The sequence below is a fragment of the Culex pipiens genome, chromosome 3, assembly GCF_016801865.2.
Source record: "Culex pipiens pallens isolate TS chromosome 3, TS_CPP_V2, whole genome shotgun sequence".
NCBI classification, from domain to species: domain Eukaryota; kingdom Metazoa; phylum Arthropoda; class Insecta; order Diptera; family Culicidae; genus Culex; species Culex pipiens.
In genome coordinates, this window is record NC_068939.1 from 27,139,111 (window position 1) to 27,160,228 (window position 21,118).

General features: G+C 35.8%; 1 protein-coding gene across 6 annotated transcripts in view; it reads right to left on the bottom strand.

The window, feature by feature from the left end:
* LOC120417394 (coronin-1A-like) overlaps window positions 1-21,118 on the bottom strand; it is a 65,923-nt gene that overhangs the window by 19,629 nt on the left and 25,176 nt on the right. For 2 of the 6 annotated variants that reach the window (XM_039579420.2, XM_052709626.1), the window contains exon 1: window positions 5,387-5,650. The exons of 3 other annotated variants lie outside the window; for them this stretch is intronic. Coding sequence is in view for 1 of the 3 variants with exons in the window: in XM_039579417.2 (XP_039435351.1) it covers window positions 4,967-4,975 (9 nt within the window). In the remaining 2 variants the exon portion in view is untranslated. Of the gene's footprint in view, window positions 1-4,966; window positions 5,190-5,386; window positions 5,651-21,118 lie in introns of those variants that run through there. One more of the 6 variants, XM_039579417.2, reaches the window with a different exon arrangement.

Here is a 21,118-nt window from a genome sequence, read left to right on the forward strand (position 1 = left end):
TTGCGCCAACACAGCACAACCTCATCGGAAGCTGGGAGCTGGGAGTCGAAAGGTGGTAAATGCTAATTTTGTATTCCAGTGCCACAACGTTCATCAACTGAATACCTTCGTAGGAGGTGTTGACAGGCCTCAGCCATGGGCTGTTTTTCATCTCATTATCCTAAAAAGGATGCGCGGAGCGTCCTTTTGGGACGTGCAAAGGGTTGCTCTGCGTCTACTTCCGCTCAGTTAATAATCGCGGCATAAAAAGGGGGATGACAATGTGGGTGGGATGGTTGAGTGATTTTTTATGGTTGGAGTCATCATTATTACCCATGTGTATTTGTTTGAGAAATTTTGAGCCATTTTTGATGATTTCATAAAACAGTTTGTACTCGATAATGTTCAGGTTCACGAATCTCGAAATAAATGATTTTCTATTTTTATAATTTAGTTCGATTGGCATTCAACAACTGGTTATAACAGCATCATAGCGCTTAGGAACATTTTTGGACATATTTAAGCTCAGCGTACAACAATTGGAACATTATTTTAAAACAAACTGAATTAGCCAAAGATTTGACAGTCTGAAGATAATGTTGACAAGGGCTTTGGATAATCGAGAACGGCCTGTAATTATGTTACTGTCTTTCTTTGTTGTCCAATATCTCAAATATTTTAAGATTTTTTAAGGTAATATTTTGGATCGCAAATCACGAATACGATTCTTATACTGCTTAAAGTGTTCTGGAATTTTCAAATTATTTTAATCCACAAAACAACGAGCTGTCGGACTCTGGTCTTGCTAAAGATCTAGCCCGGTCACCAAACTCTTCGTAACCACACTCCCAGAGTTCTCCTTCTCCTCCTCCACCATCGTCTTCGGCAATGGCATTGCAAAAGCTGGGTGCAGTTTGGCGACTTTCACCTGCTGGTGTTTCGATAGCTATCGAGCGATAAGAAACGGTTCAATCGTCGGGGTCTCGGCGGGAAATTGATCCAAACCAGCCACCAGCACCTGCTGCCGCTCCAGCAAACTACCTGTCCCGCGTTTTTTGTTTGGTTTTGCTGATTTTCTTTGCTAAACTCAGACTTAGGCAGTGTGGGGACTTCCTGATTTTTCCCCACTCTCTGGGGAGACCTGTCGGAGGCGCGCTTGTCGAGGCGACAGGTCTCGTTTGGAGTGACATTTTAAGCGCTTCCGTTTTGGCCTGTTAAAGCCGTTGCGCCATCATCGCCGCTAAAGGGCTCTTTGGTCGCGTTAGGTGACAGAAGAGGAAAAACTAGTAACACAGTGCGCAGTTATCTAATAATAATGTGGAATAGCGATTTTTCTGGTGTCATTACACTCATGCACTGGATTGGTTCCTCGTTTATAAAGTAATTTGGAAAGCCAAATTATAAATTGATTTCAAATTCTGTTAAAAAAATATTTCAAAGCATGACCAATTTAGAAATCAGTAGGTTTATTTGAGGGTTTAATTTGGATTGATTTTTTTAATAAAATTATGAACCTAAGAGCGAGTTTTTCACCAATGTGTAACAGGTCGTATCGAGGTGCTCCGATTTGGATGAAACTTTCAGCGTTTGTTTGTCTATACATGAGATGAACTCATGCCAAATATGAGCCCTCTACGACAAAGGGAAGTGGGGTAAAACGGGCTTTGAAGTTTGAGGTCCAAAAAACCTAAAAAATCTTAAAATTGCTCGCATTTCCGTAAAACTTCATCAATTCCAACTCTCTTAGATGCATTCGAAAGGTCTTTTGAAGCACTTCAAAATGTGCCATAGACATCCAGGATTGGTTTGACTTTTTCTCTTAGCTTTTGCAAATTACTGTCAAAAATGGATTTTTTTAAAACCTTAATATCTTTTTGCAACAGCCCTTTGTCGTAATACTACTAACTTACGTGAAATTGTCCGAGGATTCCGAATATGACAAAATTGAGACCAAAAAGTGCCGCTATGGCGGCCTACAGGGCAAAAACTAACGTTGTAAAATGTTTGTTCTAGAAAAATCGAAAAACTATGAGAAAAACTGCGATTGGCCAAAAAGTTAATACCGTAGGCTTATAGTCCATGTAATTACCTATCTTTTGACCTATGGGAGTATGGGTGTTGGAGGCTGTTGCAAAAAGATATTAAGGTTTTAAAAAAATCCATTTTTGACAGTAATTTGCAAAAGCTAAGAGAAAAAGTCGAACCAATCCTGGATGTCTATGGCACATTTTGAAGTGCTTCAAAAGACCTTTCAAATGCATCTAAGAGAGTTGGAATTGATGAAGTTTTACGGAAATGCGAGCAATTTTAAGATTTTTTAGGTTTTTTGGACCTCAAACTTCAAAGCCCGTTTTACCCCACTTCCCTTTGTCGTAGAGGGCTCATATTTGGCATGAGTTCATCTCATGTATAGACAAACAAACGCTGAAAGTTTCATCCAAATCGGAGCACCTCGATACGACCTCTAGAACAAACCGAGCAATATTTACAAATACTGCCTCTTAAATATACTTGACGAGCCAATTAGAGTTGCATGGAGAAACGTGAGAAAATATTTTTTTACAAAAGAAGGACAACAATAACTTAAAGAGAAAAATTTGCTTATTTGCGAAGCATCGGTTTCAATTACGTTTAAATAAATTATGCAAGCTTTTTATAACATAGGTATGTAGAGTTTTTTTATTTCATTATTTTTTAAAAGGCACAGCGAACCATTTTTTTATTTTGATTTTGAAAATTTTGAAATACCAAATATCTTCGCGGTAACCTCGACGAAAAAAAATCCAAATTTGTTGACAATAAACTATATTTTTCTGCAAATAAATTATTTTCTGGAATTAGCTTTTTTGGGATTATAATTTTTTATATGGATTAGAAATTTTTATTTGGATTAAATTGTCAAAATTGAGATGGAAACACATTTTTCTGACAATTGAAAATATTAGACTTGATTTAAAAAAATGTGAAAAAACAAACAAGATTTAGATTTTTATGGCACAGTGCACACCACCAAAGATTTGCCGAGTTACAGTTAATTGAAAGATGAAGACCAAGAAAAAAAATATTTTTTTGCAGAAATAGAACTTTGAGAACCTTTTTTTAAGCAACCAGTTGTCCGATCAATAAAGGTAAAAGTTAGAGTTGCTAGAAATTTTCTCACCGGTTTGAATTTTGTTGTTGATGAATGCTTCTCCTTTATAAGTTGTTTTGAAATTACACAAAATTAAACATTTTTTCGAAAAATTTCCCCTGAACGTGCCATCAGCTTAAAAATAGTGCAATTTATAAAAAAAAGTCACATTCGAATGAAAATTTGATTTTCAATTATTTATGTTAGACATTTTGTTCAAAAATCATCATTTTTCAATAAATTATAACTCCAGTACTAGGGTTTCCACCGTACTGAACTGCAGTGCCTTTTGTACATAAATAAAATTTAAAAAAATCAGAAATAAAAAAGCGTATTTGAATCAAAAAATCAAAGAAATGTTGGCAAAACGTTGAAAATTATTTAATAGCTATATTACATATTATTTAGAAAATAAAAAGATTTTTATTTATAATAATGATGATGTGTGTGTAACAAATGTGTTTCTATTTCAATCCATTTCAAGTTTCACGTACTTTTTTCCTAAAAAAAATCAGAACCATTTGATTTTTTTAGAAGGGTACACTTGCCCCACTTGAATAAGACTTATTTATTGCTATCTTTTAAAAATACTTATAATGAATTATAATTCATAATAAGTGCAAGTCATTGGTAGAAACACTACACATCAAGAAAAAATCCAATTTTTTTAAATGAACTGAAAGATAAACTCGCCATACGTTGTGCTTTCTAAATCAAATAAGAAACAAAAATTAACAATAGGTTGCTTCAGGAACAATGTTGTCATAAAACGAAAAAATCGAAAAAATAATAAAATCGTTTAGAACTCGCGATTTGCGATTTACTGAAAAATTCCAGTTTTCATACAAAATATCTTATTTAGCTCTAAAACATTCAAAAAACGCTTTCAGATTGCCAAAATTTTAACTTCAATTCATAGTTAAGGGTCCCACCAATAATGTTCTGCATTCGGATTGATCGAGGTAGGGATTTGTAGATATTGGAGAAGTCAAACTTGAAAAGTGTTTTTGAAATAATCTTCAAGCTTTCAAAATTTGTTCAGGGAAAAAAGCAATCTTTATATTAAAAAAGAATTAAATCATAAATAACACGAATGTCACACCGGACGATACGAACTCATTTAGAAACATCAAAGGCCTTGAAATCTGCATTATCGATCGAGATTTTCCAAAGAGTTAGTCATCCGGTCCAGAGCCATACTCAGTATAAAGTGTTGTGGACTATACACAGCGGTTCGTTCCAGCTGCAGCAGGCAGGCCCATCCCGGCCAACTGCCAGCCAGCGTTCAAGGACTGGCACATTTCCGCACGTATCCAGCAGAATGACTATTTGGAGCACCACTACGTAATGAGTTGATGTCCCTATTTTCGTCCTAATAGGTCCAAAATTGGGTCAGTTTTTAAAATACTAGAAACTTTGAAACTGTCTCTGCTTTGGACCCAAAATAGCGGCAAACACTCTTAACCAGACTGCAAAAGTTGTCCTCCCGATGCGGCGTCCATCGTCGATGCAGTCATCAGCATTAGCCCCAACCAGCAAACAATGTACCAACACTAGCGCTTTTTCCCCTCCCGGTGCCACAAAACCTCGGTGATAGAGCAAGAAGAACGCAACAAAAAAGGATCACATGCACTTTCATTCTCTTTTGTCGCTGCATTTCTTCGTCATCACATACAAACTCTTAACTATATGTATGTACGTTAACGAAAGTAAAACAAAAAATAAATCTACAGAAATTAAGGCCACAGGGAAACGAGAACAACTTTGCCGTTTTCGTTGTCTCTTCTTCGGGGATGCAACAGAACAGGAAAATTTGCACAAAAAAGGACACCATCAGGTAAAACCAGAGACACATACACTACTCATATTTGCTTCTTTTTTTATTTTTCCCAATTTGCTCTCGTGTGCACTTCACTCCTGTGCGGAATTTCCTGTGCTGGCCCTCTTTTTTTCTCTCTGTCTATCAGTGATGTCTAATCTATGGTATAACTAACTATAATTGGTGTCTGTGTGTAATGTGTGCAGCGAAATTCCAACAATCTGTCGCCAGCAGTACGTGTCTTTGTGTATTTGTGTTAAGATCTTCTTGAAGAACTTTTCGACACAGATGTGCAACAACAATCTTTCCTTTGCTGGAGTGCTCCCTTTGAATTTTGAGATAAAAAAAAACTATTTAAAAGACGGACACAAAACACGCTGCAATCTAGAATTGCAGTCTAAGATTTAAAGAAATAGATTAGTTCAAAGATTAAGGTAAACTGATTCAAACAAACGCACTTTCGCCTTTTTTCTTCCTCTTGGGGGGGAAACTCCTTTTTCCTTTAAACCACCCCCAAAAACTGGCTTGGGGAAAGCGAGGGTGGGGACGAGCACGCACACACACACTGGCACACTCCTGTTAGTCACTGCCGTAGTAAAAATTTATAGTATTTTCCTGCGTCAGGATATTTACAAACTAATACACAGACAGCACAGGCTGGCAGGAAACAGCACGCACGAAGAAGAGTAGAGAAAGTCGACCGACCGAACCGAGTTTGCGAATTGGACTGAAGTGCCGAGGCGAAGAGCAAACGCTGGGACTGGGAGCGAGCAACATGTGCTTTTTGCACGACGAGCATAACTTCTCTCGCTCGCGCTCTCTCTCACGGGATCTTCTTCTCTTGTTCGATGTTTGATTGGAAACGGCAGCTGCTGTGGTGCGGATTTTATGCTGCGAGAGCATAAGAAATGATGGTTCGAGAATTTTGTGGTTGAAAAGACCGGTAAGAGAGAAAATCAGAGTTGCAAAATATTGGTTTAAATACCATATTAAAAAAAAAAAAACAAGATTATAGAGGTATATTTCAACACATTTTGAAATTTGAGCTATAATCAGACTTATTCACAAACAATTAAAATTGGTCTGAGCCACCACGCGCCTCCACGCATAGTTTGTTATAATGGGAGCCATTTTTTTTGAAAATCCCAATTTTCACCGATAGAATATTTTGAATTTTCAGAATATTACTTTCTTATTTGTCAAATTTGTTTCCCCCATAAAGTTTGGCAGAATTTTGATCAACTGAAATTTCAGTAAATAATTCAGTAATTTGTAATTAATTGAGATGAATTACTGAAATATCAGTAAAATTTATTCAAAACAATTGAAATTTTAGCAAAAGAAATGTCACTTTCTTTTGCTTACAATTAAGTATTTTTGTTTTGTCATTTTTTCATGACGATCCAGCAATCGTTTTTAGTATTTCAGTTAATCAGTTAGATTTGGATTTTCTTATCATTAAAAATGTTTCCAATGCTGTTATTGATACATTTTTTCTCAAATCAATTTTGAAATTGAACAACCGATTGTCCGAAGTTCGATTATCCGAAGGTTTCTGAGGATGGTTTTTTCTCATTTTTAACAACAAATTCTAGTTCAGCGACACCATGTTCAAATTTAGTGGTTGATTACTTTGTTTTTGCAAATTATTTTACGATTTTTTTTATTAAAACTTTGTCCTTACATTTCCTATGCAAGCAACTTTGCATCATTAGTTCTTCCGTACAAGTCTCCATACAATTTTGCGGGCTGGTCGTACAAAAAGGCACGTAAATATTTGAAAATCTGTAACTTCAGATGGGATTTTCTGAATGTTTTGGTGTCTTAGGCAAAGTTTTATGATTATGATTAGGACTTTTTAGAAAAAATAGATGCACGGAAAAAAATCCTGACTTTTTAATTGATTTCATTATTGCTAAATTGACAAATACGTATATTTCTAATTTTCGAGAAAAAGTTAATCTTTTACGCTAGAGTTTAGGATGGTGCAAAATCTAGTACCGGAGAGATGATTTTTTGCTTTTTTTTATTTAAAAAAATGTCAAACAAAAGTTCAAACATTATTTTTAGATGCAAAATCAAATTTGCAATCGAAAATTGTTTAACACATTTTTGATAAAGTGCACTGTTTTGAAGTTATTTGCATTTTTTTTTTATTCTTAACTTATTTTTATTAGGTCCGTTTAGGTGCTGTGACCAGGTTAGGACCGAGGGACGGTTTATAATAATTTAGAATACATTAAAAAAAACTCATTTTCCGCCGTATTTGCCGAGCATGTAACTGACGAGTCTCAACTGGTCCACGCGGCTCTTGCAGGTCTGGAACCTGGCGTAGTTATTTGCATTTAAAGATGAAAGATTTCGAAAAAAAAATCATCTTAGTACAATTTAAAAATACTTCATAAAAAAATATTAACGCCAAATTGCAAAATGCTAGTTTTACTTCAAGTTTTTGAAATAAAACTATTTAAAATTTACCCCCAAAATAAGGAGGCAGGAAAAAAAAATACTGAAATTCAAATTTTCATTGGAAAACGCTAATAAGTGCACTTTAAAACAAATAACAACTTATTAATCATTTAAAAAAAATGAATTTAGGGAACCCAGATCAGTGAAAGACGTAAATTGATAGATATTTTGCACATTTTTTTTAGTAGCATATCTTTAATGATGTATAACGCATTTTGAAGTACTTTTTGTTTTGGAATTTCGATAATTAGGCTTGACATTTGTATTTGTTTGTTTATTTTGCTACCTGGCAATACTTATCCTTCACGCTTCTTATATGTTGATTGTTTAAAAACGTTGATAATTACCTGAAAAAAAAGAAAAAAAAATACTAGTTTATTAATATGAACGATTCAATTAAATTCTACATCACTGCCATGGCTTCAACGGCGAGAAAACAGAGCAATAGGGAAAGAAAAACTGAGAGTGAGCAAATTCTCTTCAAATTGGCTATATCATTAAAACTGAGAAAACCATCCAAAACATCACATCGGCAGCCACCGAAATGAAAGCGCAAAAGAACATAGAAATATATGCTGAAGCGATGATAAGCATTCCCCAAGTTCCGCCACACGGCAGCTGTCGGTGTGTTCGCAAACATAAACATACACATTTCAGAAGCGGCCTCCTTCTTCCCAGAATGTTCCTGCTTCGCGTATCGCCCCTCTGATTGTACGGTTCAGCGAACCATCCGAAAATGATAAAAAAAAAAGGTTGAACGAATCAAACGATGATGGTGCCTCCATACCTGACGGGTGGAGCTAATTTTGGGAAATGGATCTTGCCTCGAAAAGGAAGTGATCATAATCGAAAGTTCTGGGAAGTGCTGGGTTGGGATCAACGGACTTTTGAGGTTTCAACAGGGTAAACATCAAAGCCGATAGGTTTCGACGACTGTTGAAGAGTTGATGAACTCATTTACAAGACACTGTTTGCTTAACAACTTCTTCCCGAAGCGTTCCAGTAGCCTAATCGAGTTGGAAAGGGGTCAATAGGGAGGTGGCACCTTTTTGGGGCCAACTTCAAGTGACACCACGGAACGAAAAGTTGGCCCCACGCTGAGAAGGTCGGATTACGTAAAACGGGCAGCAGCAGCTCATCTTTCACGCGCGCGTTGAAGAATACTTTGGAGAGAGCGCGCCGCCACCCAGTCCCACAGGCACTTTTGGAGGGCAAGCGTCCGTATAGCAAGTGAGTGTGTCTACTGGGTAGGAAGATGAACAAGTAGGTACACACTCCACAGAGAGATACAGTGGAAGACCTCTTCAACCTTGTATGCACACTAGAAGTGTGACGCCAACAGAAACACTTGTTGAAGAGATCTAATGAGTTCATGCTGAACGACTCGGATCGATACACTGCGCAAAATGTTTAATTTTTGCTAACGAATAAATAAGTTTATATTAAAATGTAAAAAAGGAAATATCAAAGCAATCAATTTAATTATTCAAATATAAATATTTTTAAGGATAAATGTAACAATTAACTGAATCTTAGAATTATTCCCTGAAAGTCCTCTATTGCTCACATTTTAAGACATTCTCAATTGAAAAAAATACTTGTTCGGTAAATTGGACTATAACTTAACGTATTATTCTACGCATAATTGTCCCATACAATTTTTTGAACGATTCTGATGTTTGATCATTGTGAAGTTGTTTTGACGTATACTTTTCGAAAAGCCCATAAAATCTGGTACTTAGTTCGGAAAATCATTATAAACAACACCAAGTTCGTTTGTCCCATCGTAATGCTACTCAATACACAATACAATAATGACATTTCATGTTAATCAACTGTCAAAAATCAAGATACATAACAATTGTAGGAATTTTAATGTACTTTTCGAATCTGCAATAACCCTGAGAGGTCAATTAATATTTAGAACAAAAATATTCATTTTAAAATTACGTTAATTATATTATGCTTTTTATAAATTTTACATTAAATAAATAAAAGGTTCCAAGTTTGATCAAAGTTCACTAGAAATTATTGTTTTCCAAAAAAATATCAATTTGTGTTGCCAATAAACTAAATTTGTGACGTGATACAAAAAATGTCCAAAGTTACTTAAAATATTTCTACTGAAAATGCCTATAAATCAGAAGATATTTTTGATTTCAGTTTCAATAACACTCATCTTCGTGTAAAATTGTGTAAAGAATCCGTTAATGTAATCCTATATCCGATTCGAACTAATTTTCATTGATTTTCAATACTACTTCTAGAGGTACTTAGAAAACTTTCTATCAAGCTCAGTATGATTTCATACCATATTGAATGTATTTAATTCGTATTTTTCATTTAGCTAAAAAAAATCAATTTTACCGTTTTTGACTTATATGTCACGAATTTATTTGCACCCTGTGGATTTTTTTTCGCCTATTCTGAAGTACTATTATCAGTTGTCATATTAAAAAAAATCTTCAACCTATTAATGTCACCCAGGTTTACAGGTTCCAAAAATCCTTGATTAGAATAAAAAAAAGTTCAAACTTGACATTCAAGTGTGATATTTTATTATTTTTCCTCCGATCGATCCTAACCAACAATTTTTTTAGCCCTCTCAGATGCTTTTTAAATTTTAATTGAATTTTGCCTTAGTTACAGACATTTAATGATTTTTGAGGTTTTTAAACCTTCAAACTTTTTGTCCCGATTTGCCCCACTCTCCATTGACCTAGAGTGCTCATATTTGGCCTAGATGCAAGTTATATATGTCCAAACAACCCCCTGAAAATTCCAGGTAGATTGGTGAGGTCGATGTGAGATGGACTCGTTCTTAATTATTTGATAACAAAATTATTAAAATTGTGAATTAAAAAATATCGAGTGAAGAGCAAGCATAAGAAAATCTTTAAATTCGCAAATTTGTACACTTTTGAGCTTGCCGTTGCCCACAGCAACAACCCATCGCTCATGTACAGTTTTGGAGCAGTCCATCGAGTACCCTCAAGAATACTTGATGTTCACAGTCGAGCCAAGTTGTAAGTTATAAACGTCATGGTCGTCGTCGTTAAACTCCACTTACTTCACCTCCAAAATGTTTGGAAAATGCACACACACACACAGAACCGCGTATAATGTTTTCGGGTCCGAAGAGTGCCCCTCGAAAAATGTAGGGTTTTAGTTTTTCGATGCGTGTGCATAATGAATATTTATTTGTTAAACGATGTTTTCAATTAAGTCTTGGCTCAGCCAGGGCTTGAACCGATTTAATTCAAGCAAGTCAAGTGTTTTCGGTGTACGTCTCGTTGAAGAAGAAGCATTCAAGATATTGCCAATGCCCGGTGGTCCGATTTCGTAATATGCAACGGGGCTTATTTTCGCTGTTGATTTTTTTTTTTTTTTTGCTGGAAAATAAATGTGCTTGCACAGCTGATCGCGTGAGTCGTCTTCACCGTGGTCTCTTGTGCCGTTGCCGTGCGAGGTACACAAGCCACAACAGGTCAGTTCGTTTCCGGTGTCGGACGGTCGAACATCGGAGATGATGATGATGGGCAACTTGCTGACGAGTGGCATTGAAGAAGTTGGAAAATTGGTTTTCCCATTAACCTTGGTGCGGCGGCGATGGTGGATTGTTAGTGATTGATCAAGTGAGCAATATTTAAAGTTCGATCGCAAGAATATTTGAACTACTCTAATTTATTGAGCTAACACACAGGTTGCTCCCTCCCTAACCAGTGAAAACACGACCCATTCCCCAAACCTACTTCCTGCCACTAATGGGTCACTCTCTCGTATAATGACCACACAACTAGGACAATCTCAGCACCCCAATCCGTTGTCGCCGTCGTAGTCCTTTTCAACTTTGTTCAAACGAAAGCAATAAATCTTACTTCGTCGTGACCGATATCTGTGTTGCCGTTCCTTTCAAGTTATCGTGTTTGCAAAAGTCGTAAAAACTGTGTGCAAACTAATTACGGTGCCCTCATCGCAAATTTGTTCTAAATTGCCTCGAAAGAGGTCGTTAAAGATCGATGGCACAGGTGTGTCGCGGCGACGAGGGAACCTCACGATGAGGTCAATGTCAGGGAATGTAAACAAACGGCTCGACGGGAGACCTCCCCGAAGGGGGGAACTTTTTGCCAAAGTGAAAGCCAAACGCAACTTGATTGATCGCGCACGCGAACTTCCCGGCGGCGGCGAGCGAAAATCTCTTGACGAGTTGAAGGTGGCGCGAGGTGTGGTGTGACGGAACAGGACGCACGGCCCTTTCCGGAGTTCACCTGCCAGAGATTTGAACTTAGGTTGGAAGGTCATAATGCGAACGGGGTTGACGGCTACGGCAACGGTTCTCAAGGTGGAAACTTCAAGTTTTGCAACGAGTTTTATAATTTTTTTTTTTGCGATTCCGGAAAATGCGCTTTGAATTGGTTAAATGTGATGAAAATCTGAACTTTTCAACACTCAAACGGATGCTGAAAGGAACTAATCCATTTTCTACTTTTCCTTTGTTCAATGGGTCATTTTTCCATTTGTTTTATGTTTTTAAAATTAATGTTGATTAATTTTATATGCATTTGTCATGTTTAGTTTTTTTGTTTTGCCTTCCTCACCTCAATGAGGAAAGGCTATAAAATCACTCGAAAAATGAACTTCTTTATTCGACCTCCTAGACCCACCTTCACGTATACCTATCGACTCAGAATCAAATTCTGAACAAATGTCTGTGCGTGTGTCTGGATGTGAGTCCGTGCACCCAAAAATATGCACTTGATTATCTCAGGACTGGCTGAACCGATTTAAACTGTTTTGGTCTCATTCGATCCGGCTTGGGGTCTCACAAGACCCTAGTTAATATTATGAAGTTAAGAAAAGTACTTCAAAAGTTATGCTAAAAAAACGGTTTTAGCTAAACTTCGGAAGATTGTAAAAAGGGTGGTTTTTGTAAGAAAACCCGTCATGCTATATATTGTTAGAAAGGTATTTGAAAGACCTTTCCAACGCGTCCAAAAGATTGAAGATCTGACAACCCCATCAAAAGTTATGAGCACTTAAGTGTTATTTATACACTTTTTTGAGGCCGGATCTCAAATATGTTGATGAAAAAGTTGTCCGGATCTATTATGCGACCCATCGTTGGATAGGTGATCAAAAGACCTTTATAACGAGCCCAAAAGATTGAAGATCTGACAACCCTATCAAAAGTTATAAGTACTTTAGTGTTTTCAATACACTTTTTTTTAGGCCTGATCTCAGATATTTTGATTTGATAAAAATAAGTGTTATTTATACGCTGTGTAGTGTATTCACTTTATTAATGTGAGGAAGGCACCAACCACCTAAAGGTGGATTAAGTAACGTTTTATTACTATAGTAACAAATTGTTTTTGTTACTATAGCAACAAATTCCAACGATTAACTTTTTTTCTTTTTGTAATTTTCATAATGTTCCGGGATTTGTTTCACTTCTCGCCACATCTGCATATTTATTTTGAGAAATTTAAAATCTGATAAGGCCAAAATAAATTTAACCACAATTTTATAAAAAATAAAGAGTTCTCCTTTTCATTGTTTTTTGCAGATTTGATTTTTTTGAAAAAAAAAAATTAATCAATTTGATAAAAGCAATTGCCGAAAAAAATCATTATCGATTAATCAATCACTCAATTATTAATTACCGTAAAACGGTGTGACTTTGATAGCCGGGCGACTTCGATAGGTTTGAGATTTTTCCGTAAAATGAAGAATACAAATTAAATACGTACGGAATGGTATCGAATCATACTGACCGTGGTAGAGAAGGGCTCAAAGTACCTCAAGAAGAACTTTTCATAACATTTTGAAAAGTTTAAAAAGTTAGTTAAGTTAGTTTACTATAATTAAGAAAATGTTGATGAATAGCATTGTTTTAATCTTCTTTAAGTGTCATGATTTCTAGGATTGCATTTTAGGATTTTTGGACAATTTTCCACTAGGAGAAGATAAAATAAGTTTGTAAATAATAAATATAATGCGTTTTTGAAACATAATTTAAAAAAATCTTCAAATTTATAGGCATTTTGTTGAACAAATTCCATATAACATGTGAAAACTTTTCATTCCTGCTTCGAATTCAGTTTAAAATGTAAAATAAATCGATAATTTTATAAACGAAAATAGTTTTAAATGAATTTCAGGCGAAATTTTGTCTTTTTAACAAGTTTACCAATAATTTATGTATATTTAGTAAAAAAAACTTATAAACAAAGTTAACTAAATAAAAACACTTTTTTTTCTTAAAAACTATATCAACAACTTCAGTGATGGTACATTTGACGTAAAAATAAAATTAGTATGCCATAAATCTAATTTCAACAAGAAAAACTATGACTATCAAAGTCACCCCGGAATTCAAACTAAGAATTTTGTACGTAATCATTTTTTAAACACTGTTGAAATAACTTTTTACAAAAATAGTGACTTTGTGTGGCCTACCCTAGTACATGTTTTTAAAATAATAATCTTGAGAAAAACCTTACCAGTTGAAAAATACTCATAAAAATAAATTAAAATCCTATCAATGTTACCTCGGTTTACGGTAGTTAGATTGCTATTCAATCCTCTGTATCCTCTTCAATTATTTTTATCCCTTATTTCTAATTTTTCTTCTGAAACACAACAATGATTGAATGATAAATTTAATGAAATTCATTTAAATACCGGTTAAAGAGAAATATTCGAAAGCCTCACAAAAAAAAAACTTCGGATAATCGAATCGCGATTTTATCGTTATTTTAGCCGTTGAACTCAAATATAACCTCAAAAATGCTTCAATGCTGAATAAGTAATCCAATATGGCGGAGTGCCTGAATATTGAGATTATTTGATTTATTTAATAAAGTATCAGATAACCAAACACTCAAATTCGAATATTTTGGGTTGCTGAACCTCGAATTTGGTGTAAAAAAAGAATTTCCGGTTTTGATTCGATTATCCCAAGTTCCTTTAAAGACTTTCGAATAATCGTAACATCGGATAATCGAGTCTGGATTACACTTATAAAAGAAGAGAAGAATAATCTGATCTCTTTGGATTATTTTTTCACTTGGTGAGTGCCTAGTGAATCGAATGTTTAATGTAGAGCTCGCGCATAATGAAAATGTAAGGTTGTAACCTTGTAACAATTTATGAATTTAAATATCAAGGATTTTTTAATTTTGAAGACTAATTTGCTTAATTGCTTAACATTCGCTTAGTTAGAAAAAAAAACTTTTTTAAAGATTTTCTATTTTTTGCAAGATTTCCTGTCAAAACAAGTCTTGTTTCATGGTTCAACTATTCATCAAAGCACCAGACATTTCCAGACCCCTCCCCAAAACTCGCTTCTGAACTCAGAATCCTGTAGAAAAAGAGACTCTGAACGGAGAGCCCCCCTCTCACTTTCTCGAATCTTCTCCAAGCACCTTTCCCATTCTCACTGAATGAATGCCGATGGATACCGAGGGCGACGAGGTCTTCCCCCAACTCCCACACCGACAACAACAAAAACAACTTGAAAAGTGCGATGACTCATCGCTGGATCTGCGCAGAATCCAAATCTCGGAATTGTATTCCCGCCAAAACCGCTTCCCCAAGCCGGCTCTCCCCCACCAAGTTATTATGAAAAACGAGAAAATAAACAGCAAACAGGGTGGTGGTGTTGGAGCGGGGGAGGGGGTCCCCTTTACGAGGCGTCCCCCCTCGGGGTAAACACTTGAAATATGTATTACACCCAAAGCTCTGCGAAAGGGAGCGTTTGCGTCGTCTTAGAAGAGTTCTAACAACCCCCCTCTTTCGCAGCAAAGGCCGTGACGACAATGTCTGGCCAGGTAAAGGTTCGCCGAGTGCGTTTGAAATACGCAATGTTGGTGGAGGAGTATTCTTGCATGAAAATTTTATCACCCAGCCAGACAACAAAGAGGAAGAAAACATCGAAAAAAGTGCCGGCTTTTCACTTGGGTTTTATGCGAGAAGTTTTTTTTATGGTTTGTTTGGGGGAACAAAAACTGGAGGGGGTAGATCTGGGACCTAATATCGGCATGACATGCATGTGAAAACGTAGTTTTGACCTATTTGGCGGGAAAATGGGGTTGCTGGAAGGGTACTTCTGTGTTTGAAGACTGAAACTGAAGGGGAGGAAGTTTTCAACAAGTTTATTTTTGATATATTGATTCTTTGACAATCCTGTGGTATCATTCATCAACAAACTCTGATGCCATTCTCCAAAATTGACAATCAACCTGGTCCAATCATAACCATTCATGAAAACAATAAAAAATATCAGCAACGTGCAATTGCAGGCAATAAACCACACCTTGTTTTGTCTGTCGACGGTGTCGATACTTCGCAATATTATGACTACTGCTTCTGCCATCATTTACCATGAATTGCGAGTTGCGATGACCACAGACGACGACGACGCCGTTGATGAAGCTGCAATTAATAATCACCATCAAACCGACCAGGTCGTTCAAAGCTCATCATCGCGTTCGTGGTCGCAATCTCCGTTCACACTTATCCTATTAGCGAATCGAGACCAGCTCGCTCCAACCCCGGCCAACCGTTGCCGGTTTGAATTTTTTCAAAACCCCTGGTTTTTGGTTGGGTCCATCCTCCAAAAACGAAAAAACAAGACAAGAGGCTAAGTACTTTGCGCAAAGATCATACGCCGAGCGCGCGCGTCGTAACAATTAAGTCATCGCTGCTTTGTTTTTCGCACGCGATTTGTAAAGATCGCACACCAGATTGCGCAATAGGCCACTGCTGTTTTGCCAAGACTTCCCCGTAGTTCCTGCCCGACTCATAAATCATCCGGCGGCCAAGTTTGGCAGCTAAGTATGTTAGCCCCGTTCAAGCGCGGCTTCGCAACGCAGTAATTTCTCTCCAAACAAATCGAACAGACAAACAGCACTCCTTACGCTTCCTGAAGATAGATAGATCAACGGACCATTCGAAGATCTGCGCGAGGCTGTGCCGTCTATATCGATTAGTTCAGCGGCTGCGATGTAATAGCTTCCATTGCAGAGTTTGGGGCGAGCCCCTACGGGGGTTAGTTCCCTCCTCGACGGTTACTTCGTACTTGTACTCTTGGGCAATGTTTTAGTGAGCAAACCAGATAAGTTTTGTACAGTATTTTGAAAATCTTATAAGATTTTAACACAGGTATTTTTTTAAAACAGGGTGTAATTAGTCCAAGCATTTAAATGGATTGGATGGAAATTATTGTCACTATTTAGGAATCATGGTTTTAGATTCATACGAGAATAATCGATTTCTTCAAGTATAATTTAAAATCGGTCAAGAGAAAATGTTCCTTTTTTGCATTATACGAACAATTGAATAAACCATCTAAAATATTTTTGTATGTACCACAACTTATTTAGCTATTTTTTGTACTGAAGTAATGAGTAACATAATAACTTTAAAAAGAACCTAAAAATAACTCAAATCAAAACCGTAGAAAGAAGGGAAAAGAACATTTAAAAAATATGTTGCGCCTTCGAGTCTCTTTTTTATTCAAATTAAGGCCATTGCGAATTTTATTTCATGTTTTGCCCCCCATTTTTATTATATAGATTCAAATTTTGATTGCAAAAACTTGTAAAATCGATTTTAAACTTTTCAGAATCATTGTTCATATAATGCTTATTTATGCATTTTAAATCAATTATAAAAAAAAAGTTTAGGAATACAAATATATATGTATTTTCATAAATACATTAATGGTTATTTAGCAATTTTTGTATGAAAGCGTAACCGTAATTATGTATAAAGTATTTGATGATATTTTTATTTAGAAATTTAAAAATTATGATTTGAAATATAGGATTTTTTTTTGCTTTCTCCTTTACCTTACCCAGAGTCGAGGGACAAGATCTTTAAAAAATATATACTAGCCCATCAACAATTTTTAAACATTTTAAGAAAGGGAAAGTTGCATTTAAAAACTTAAATTAAAATATTGAAAGAAGGGCAAAATGTAATGTCTCGAGATATATTTCCTTCTTTATGATGAAGTTTTAATAAAAGAAGAGAAAATTGCATAAAATTGCTTCGTAGCAAAATTTTTAAAAAAATTAAAGAGTAAATGTAAGTTATTGGGTGATTTTCCGTATTTAAAGTGGGAAAGTGTCATAAAAATCTTAAAATGTTATAAGAAAGCCAAAATGTACATCTATTGAGACCTTTCCCCTTCTCTAAGTTGAATTTTAAATAAAAGAAGGGAAAACTGCATAAAACTAATCATTTTTTATTCATTGTTAAACTGCTTTTGAAGCTTAAATATTTTGTTGGTTTTGTTCGAACTCCAATCAGTTCAATACGGAGCGTCGGATCAAGGCGCTTTTTGTTGCGTTAGGTTCGTGTAAGCCCAAGGAATGTTCTTACGCTAACTGATTAACACTTTGGCCACTCTGGAACCGATTCCGGAGCATTGGCAAATTGTATGGAGAAAGTTACGTAAAATCATATTTTGATCACAGGAGGCTGAATAAGCAAAAAATCAAAAAACGTCACGAACGAAAAAAAAGCAGAACGAAGTTTATCGGGAAGAGATTGTTACTTATAACTATGGAATAGACAAGAGTAAGAAAAAGTTTTCAAAAAACTTACAGAAAGAAATGAACATTAAATTTTTCCCTTTTTTTAAATTATGTTTAAATAAAAGAAGAGAAAATTGCTTTAAAAAGCATAATTGTCAAATATTTAAAGAAGAGTTAAATGTACATCTATTGATAGATTTTTTTCTTTAAAAAAAATTACAGCTTTTTAGAGTTTTTGTTCTTCTTATTACAGTGAAACTATTTTTTTTGACAATCCGCTTTGAAAAAATAATAAAACGAGGATATCTTGACAAAACGTTAAGTTGATGCCATCTTTGTACTACAAGCGTCACAAGACTGTTACAACAAATTCTTTTTTTTCTGAAATAAAAAAAAATTGTTTACATTATTTTAAAAGCATGTTAAAATATGCATCAATTTCTCAAAGAATAAATTATTTTGAATGAATATGATATGTTTAAAAATATGTTTGAGTTCAGACTTTTTCTCATAAAACTTTCATATTCATTTAAAAAAAAAAAAACCAACAAAAAAATCAGAAACAATAAAAAAAATTCTGAAAGTATGGACAAGCTATTACAAATATTACAGATTTTTTTTTTGAAAGAATTTAAGTTTCTTTGAAATTTTTTCATCCGGAACGAGTATTTTAAGAGCTGCTCATGTTTGAAAGGATGAAATAACTTACAAAAAATTGAGACATAAAATAAATTGATTAGTAAGGATATAAAAATATGTTTGGAATCAAAAAAGAACTATTAAAACTATTGCACAATTGGTCATGTTTGAAAGAAAGGGAAAAAAATCAGCAGAAGCAAATAATTATAAAAGTATATCAAATTCTTATAGATATGTCTGAGTTTAGTCTTTTTTCATAAACTTAGAAACTGCTCAGGTTTTAAAAGAATTAAAAATAAAAAAAAACAAAAACGAACACAAGTCATTTCAAAAATTATGTTAATTTATCATAAAATGTTGGAATATGACTGAAACAAGAATTCAGATTTTTATCTCAGAATTCAGAACATTATACAAAAAAAGAAACTCATATCTTATTATGAGATAATGTTTCCTAATTTTCTCACATTCGATCATTGCCTTTAAACATGTTGGCATGTGACCTTTTGCCCTTTCCAACTAACGTCTTCAGATTTTGCAAACAATTATCCTTTATCAATGTGGACAACCGTCAGAATGCGGCCTGTTGAAGAAGACTAGTAACCAAAACTTGCAAAAAACCGCTATTATTGCAAACAGATCGTTCTAATTAGCGGTAATTTGGTTCCGTCCAACGCTCTATACTCCAAATTCCGGATGTTCCACGAGATGCGAGCTCAAATCAGACGTCAACACTTGATCGCTTTAGCGCCGCTTGGAAGGTCAGCGGGTAACTCACGGTGTGTGCAGAATTCACCGTTGCATGGCATGTCTCAACAGCGAAGGTATATACGGGGTAATTGGATTCTAGTTGATGTTGCGGGTGAACGGTAGCTAGTTTTGGCCGTCGCTGGCACGACTTAATCAGCCGCAGTAATTTGGTTAGATTTCATTAGATAGACCCCCGGGCTGGCGTCTTGCGATGCCCCCCTCCCTAGCGGGGGTTGATGAGGAGTAAATTGAATAATTAGCATCGCGCGCGCGCATACAATTTTCGTAAATGGGATCGAATTTTCGCCCTTGCTCGTGAGAGAAGGTGGAAGAGGTAGTTTCGCATCACTGACTGCTATGAACCGTTAATTTTTTGCTTGTTGGTGGGAAAATAGACTAAGCTTTGAAATACTTTAACTTTTTAACAAGATTCATAGAAAACTTGTTTCAGAAAATTCTTAGATAAACTTCAACGATTTCAAATCTTCAAAGTAAACTTTCTGTTCCATTGACACCGTCATTTCCACCCATGTAAGTCAAACTTGCTCAAGCACATTTTCGCACGAATCCAACTCAACACACTTACAGGTTTCACGCGGTATAGTTTACACGCGGGTAAGATAAGCCATCGCAATAATATCTTGCACCCTCCGGAGAGACATCGCGATGGCGCGCGCTTGTCGCGTGGAAACGACGACAGGTTCTTCCTGTTTGCATAAACGGCGATCTGGTTTTTGTTTTCTTTCCGGTATTTCCCCCTGACGTCCGAAAGTGGGTCCACCTCACCTTTTAAATGAATGTCCACCACAGTGCAAACAGATCTTGGCCGGTTATCGAAACGTTTACAAAGTGGAATTTTTCAAGGTATAGGATTGAAAGGTTAGCATCAATTGTTTTTAAGGTGTAGATTTGAGTTTGAACTTGCAAGTAAATTGTATGTTTTTGTAAAGAAAATGCCGAGTCCTTAAAAACATTCAACCTCTTCTAACAAACAAGTTGTACTGTTGTTTCTACGATCATTTGTCTGACCTAAAAATGGTTACACAATAGTTGCTACAACCTAAATGTCCTTAACTACCAAGCAAGTACCAAACTTTTCACAGTGCAAACCACCTCACACCAAGTTCGCGAAGCTTGTCCAGCTGCTGCCCTTTAACAGAGGTATCAACATTTAACTACAGCGATTTGTTATCTGCGTGTGGCGCACATGTTTTTAACCTGATGGGCGTTTAAAGGTTGGTTGTTGTAAAGACCCACCGCGTCAGAGATAAAATAAAAACTTTACGATGTTTTAATTATGTTGTGATTTCGTACGGGGGCTGGTGAATGTCGGTGGCGGCGACGGAGGTAGAGGTTTCAATTTTCTGCATTTCTGTTTGTTCACACCCTGGTCAGCCGGTTTTCTCCGGGACGACGCGATGGCCGATAAAGGGAACGAGGCAAATTGTACCTGCCGTAAGCCGGTCGACTCAACCCGGAATGATATATTTTAGATAGAGAGGGGAAAATTGCAAATGTGCAAAATATTCAATTTTAGTGTAAATGTTTGCATTTTACGCGAATGACATCGGATGTCATTACACCGTTAGGGGTGCGACCGGGAGTTTATATTGATTAAATATTGAATTTGTAATTAAAAGTGGGCATTTGTTTGCCAACGGGGTGTGATGTCAACTGTTTGATTCTTGGTTTCATAACTATTTTAAAATAAAAAGGTAATCAATTCTATACCTAACCAACAAAATCACAATTTTCAAACGTTCCGAGTGAAGCCTCTCAAAACCAGTT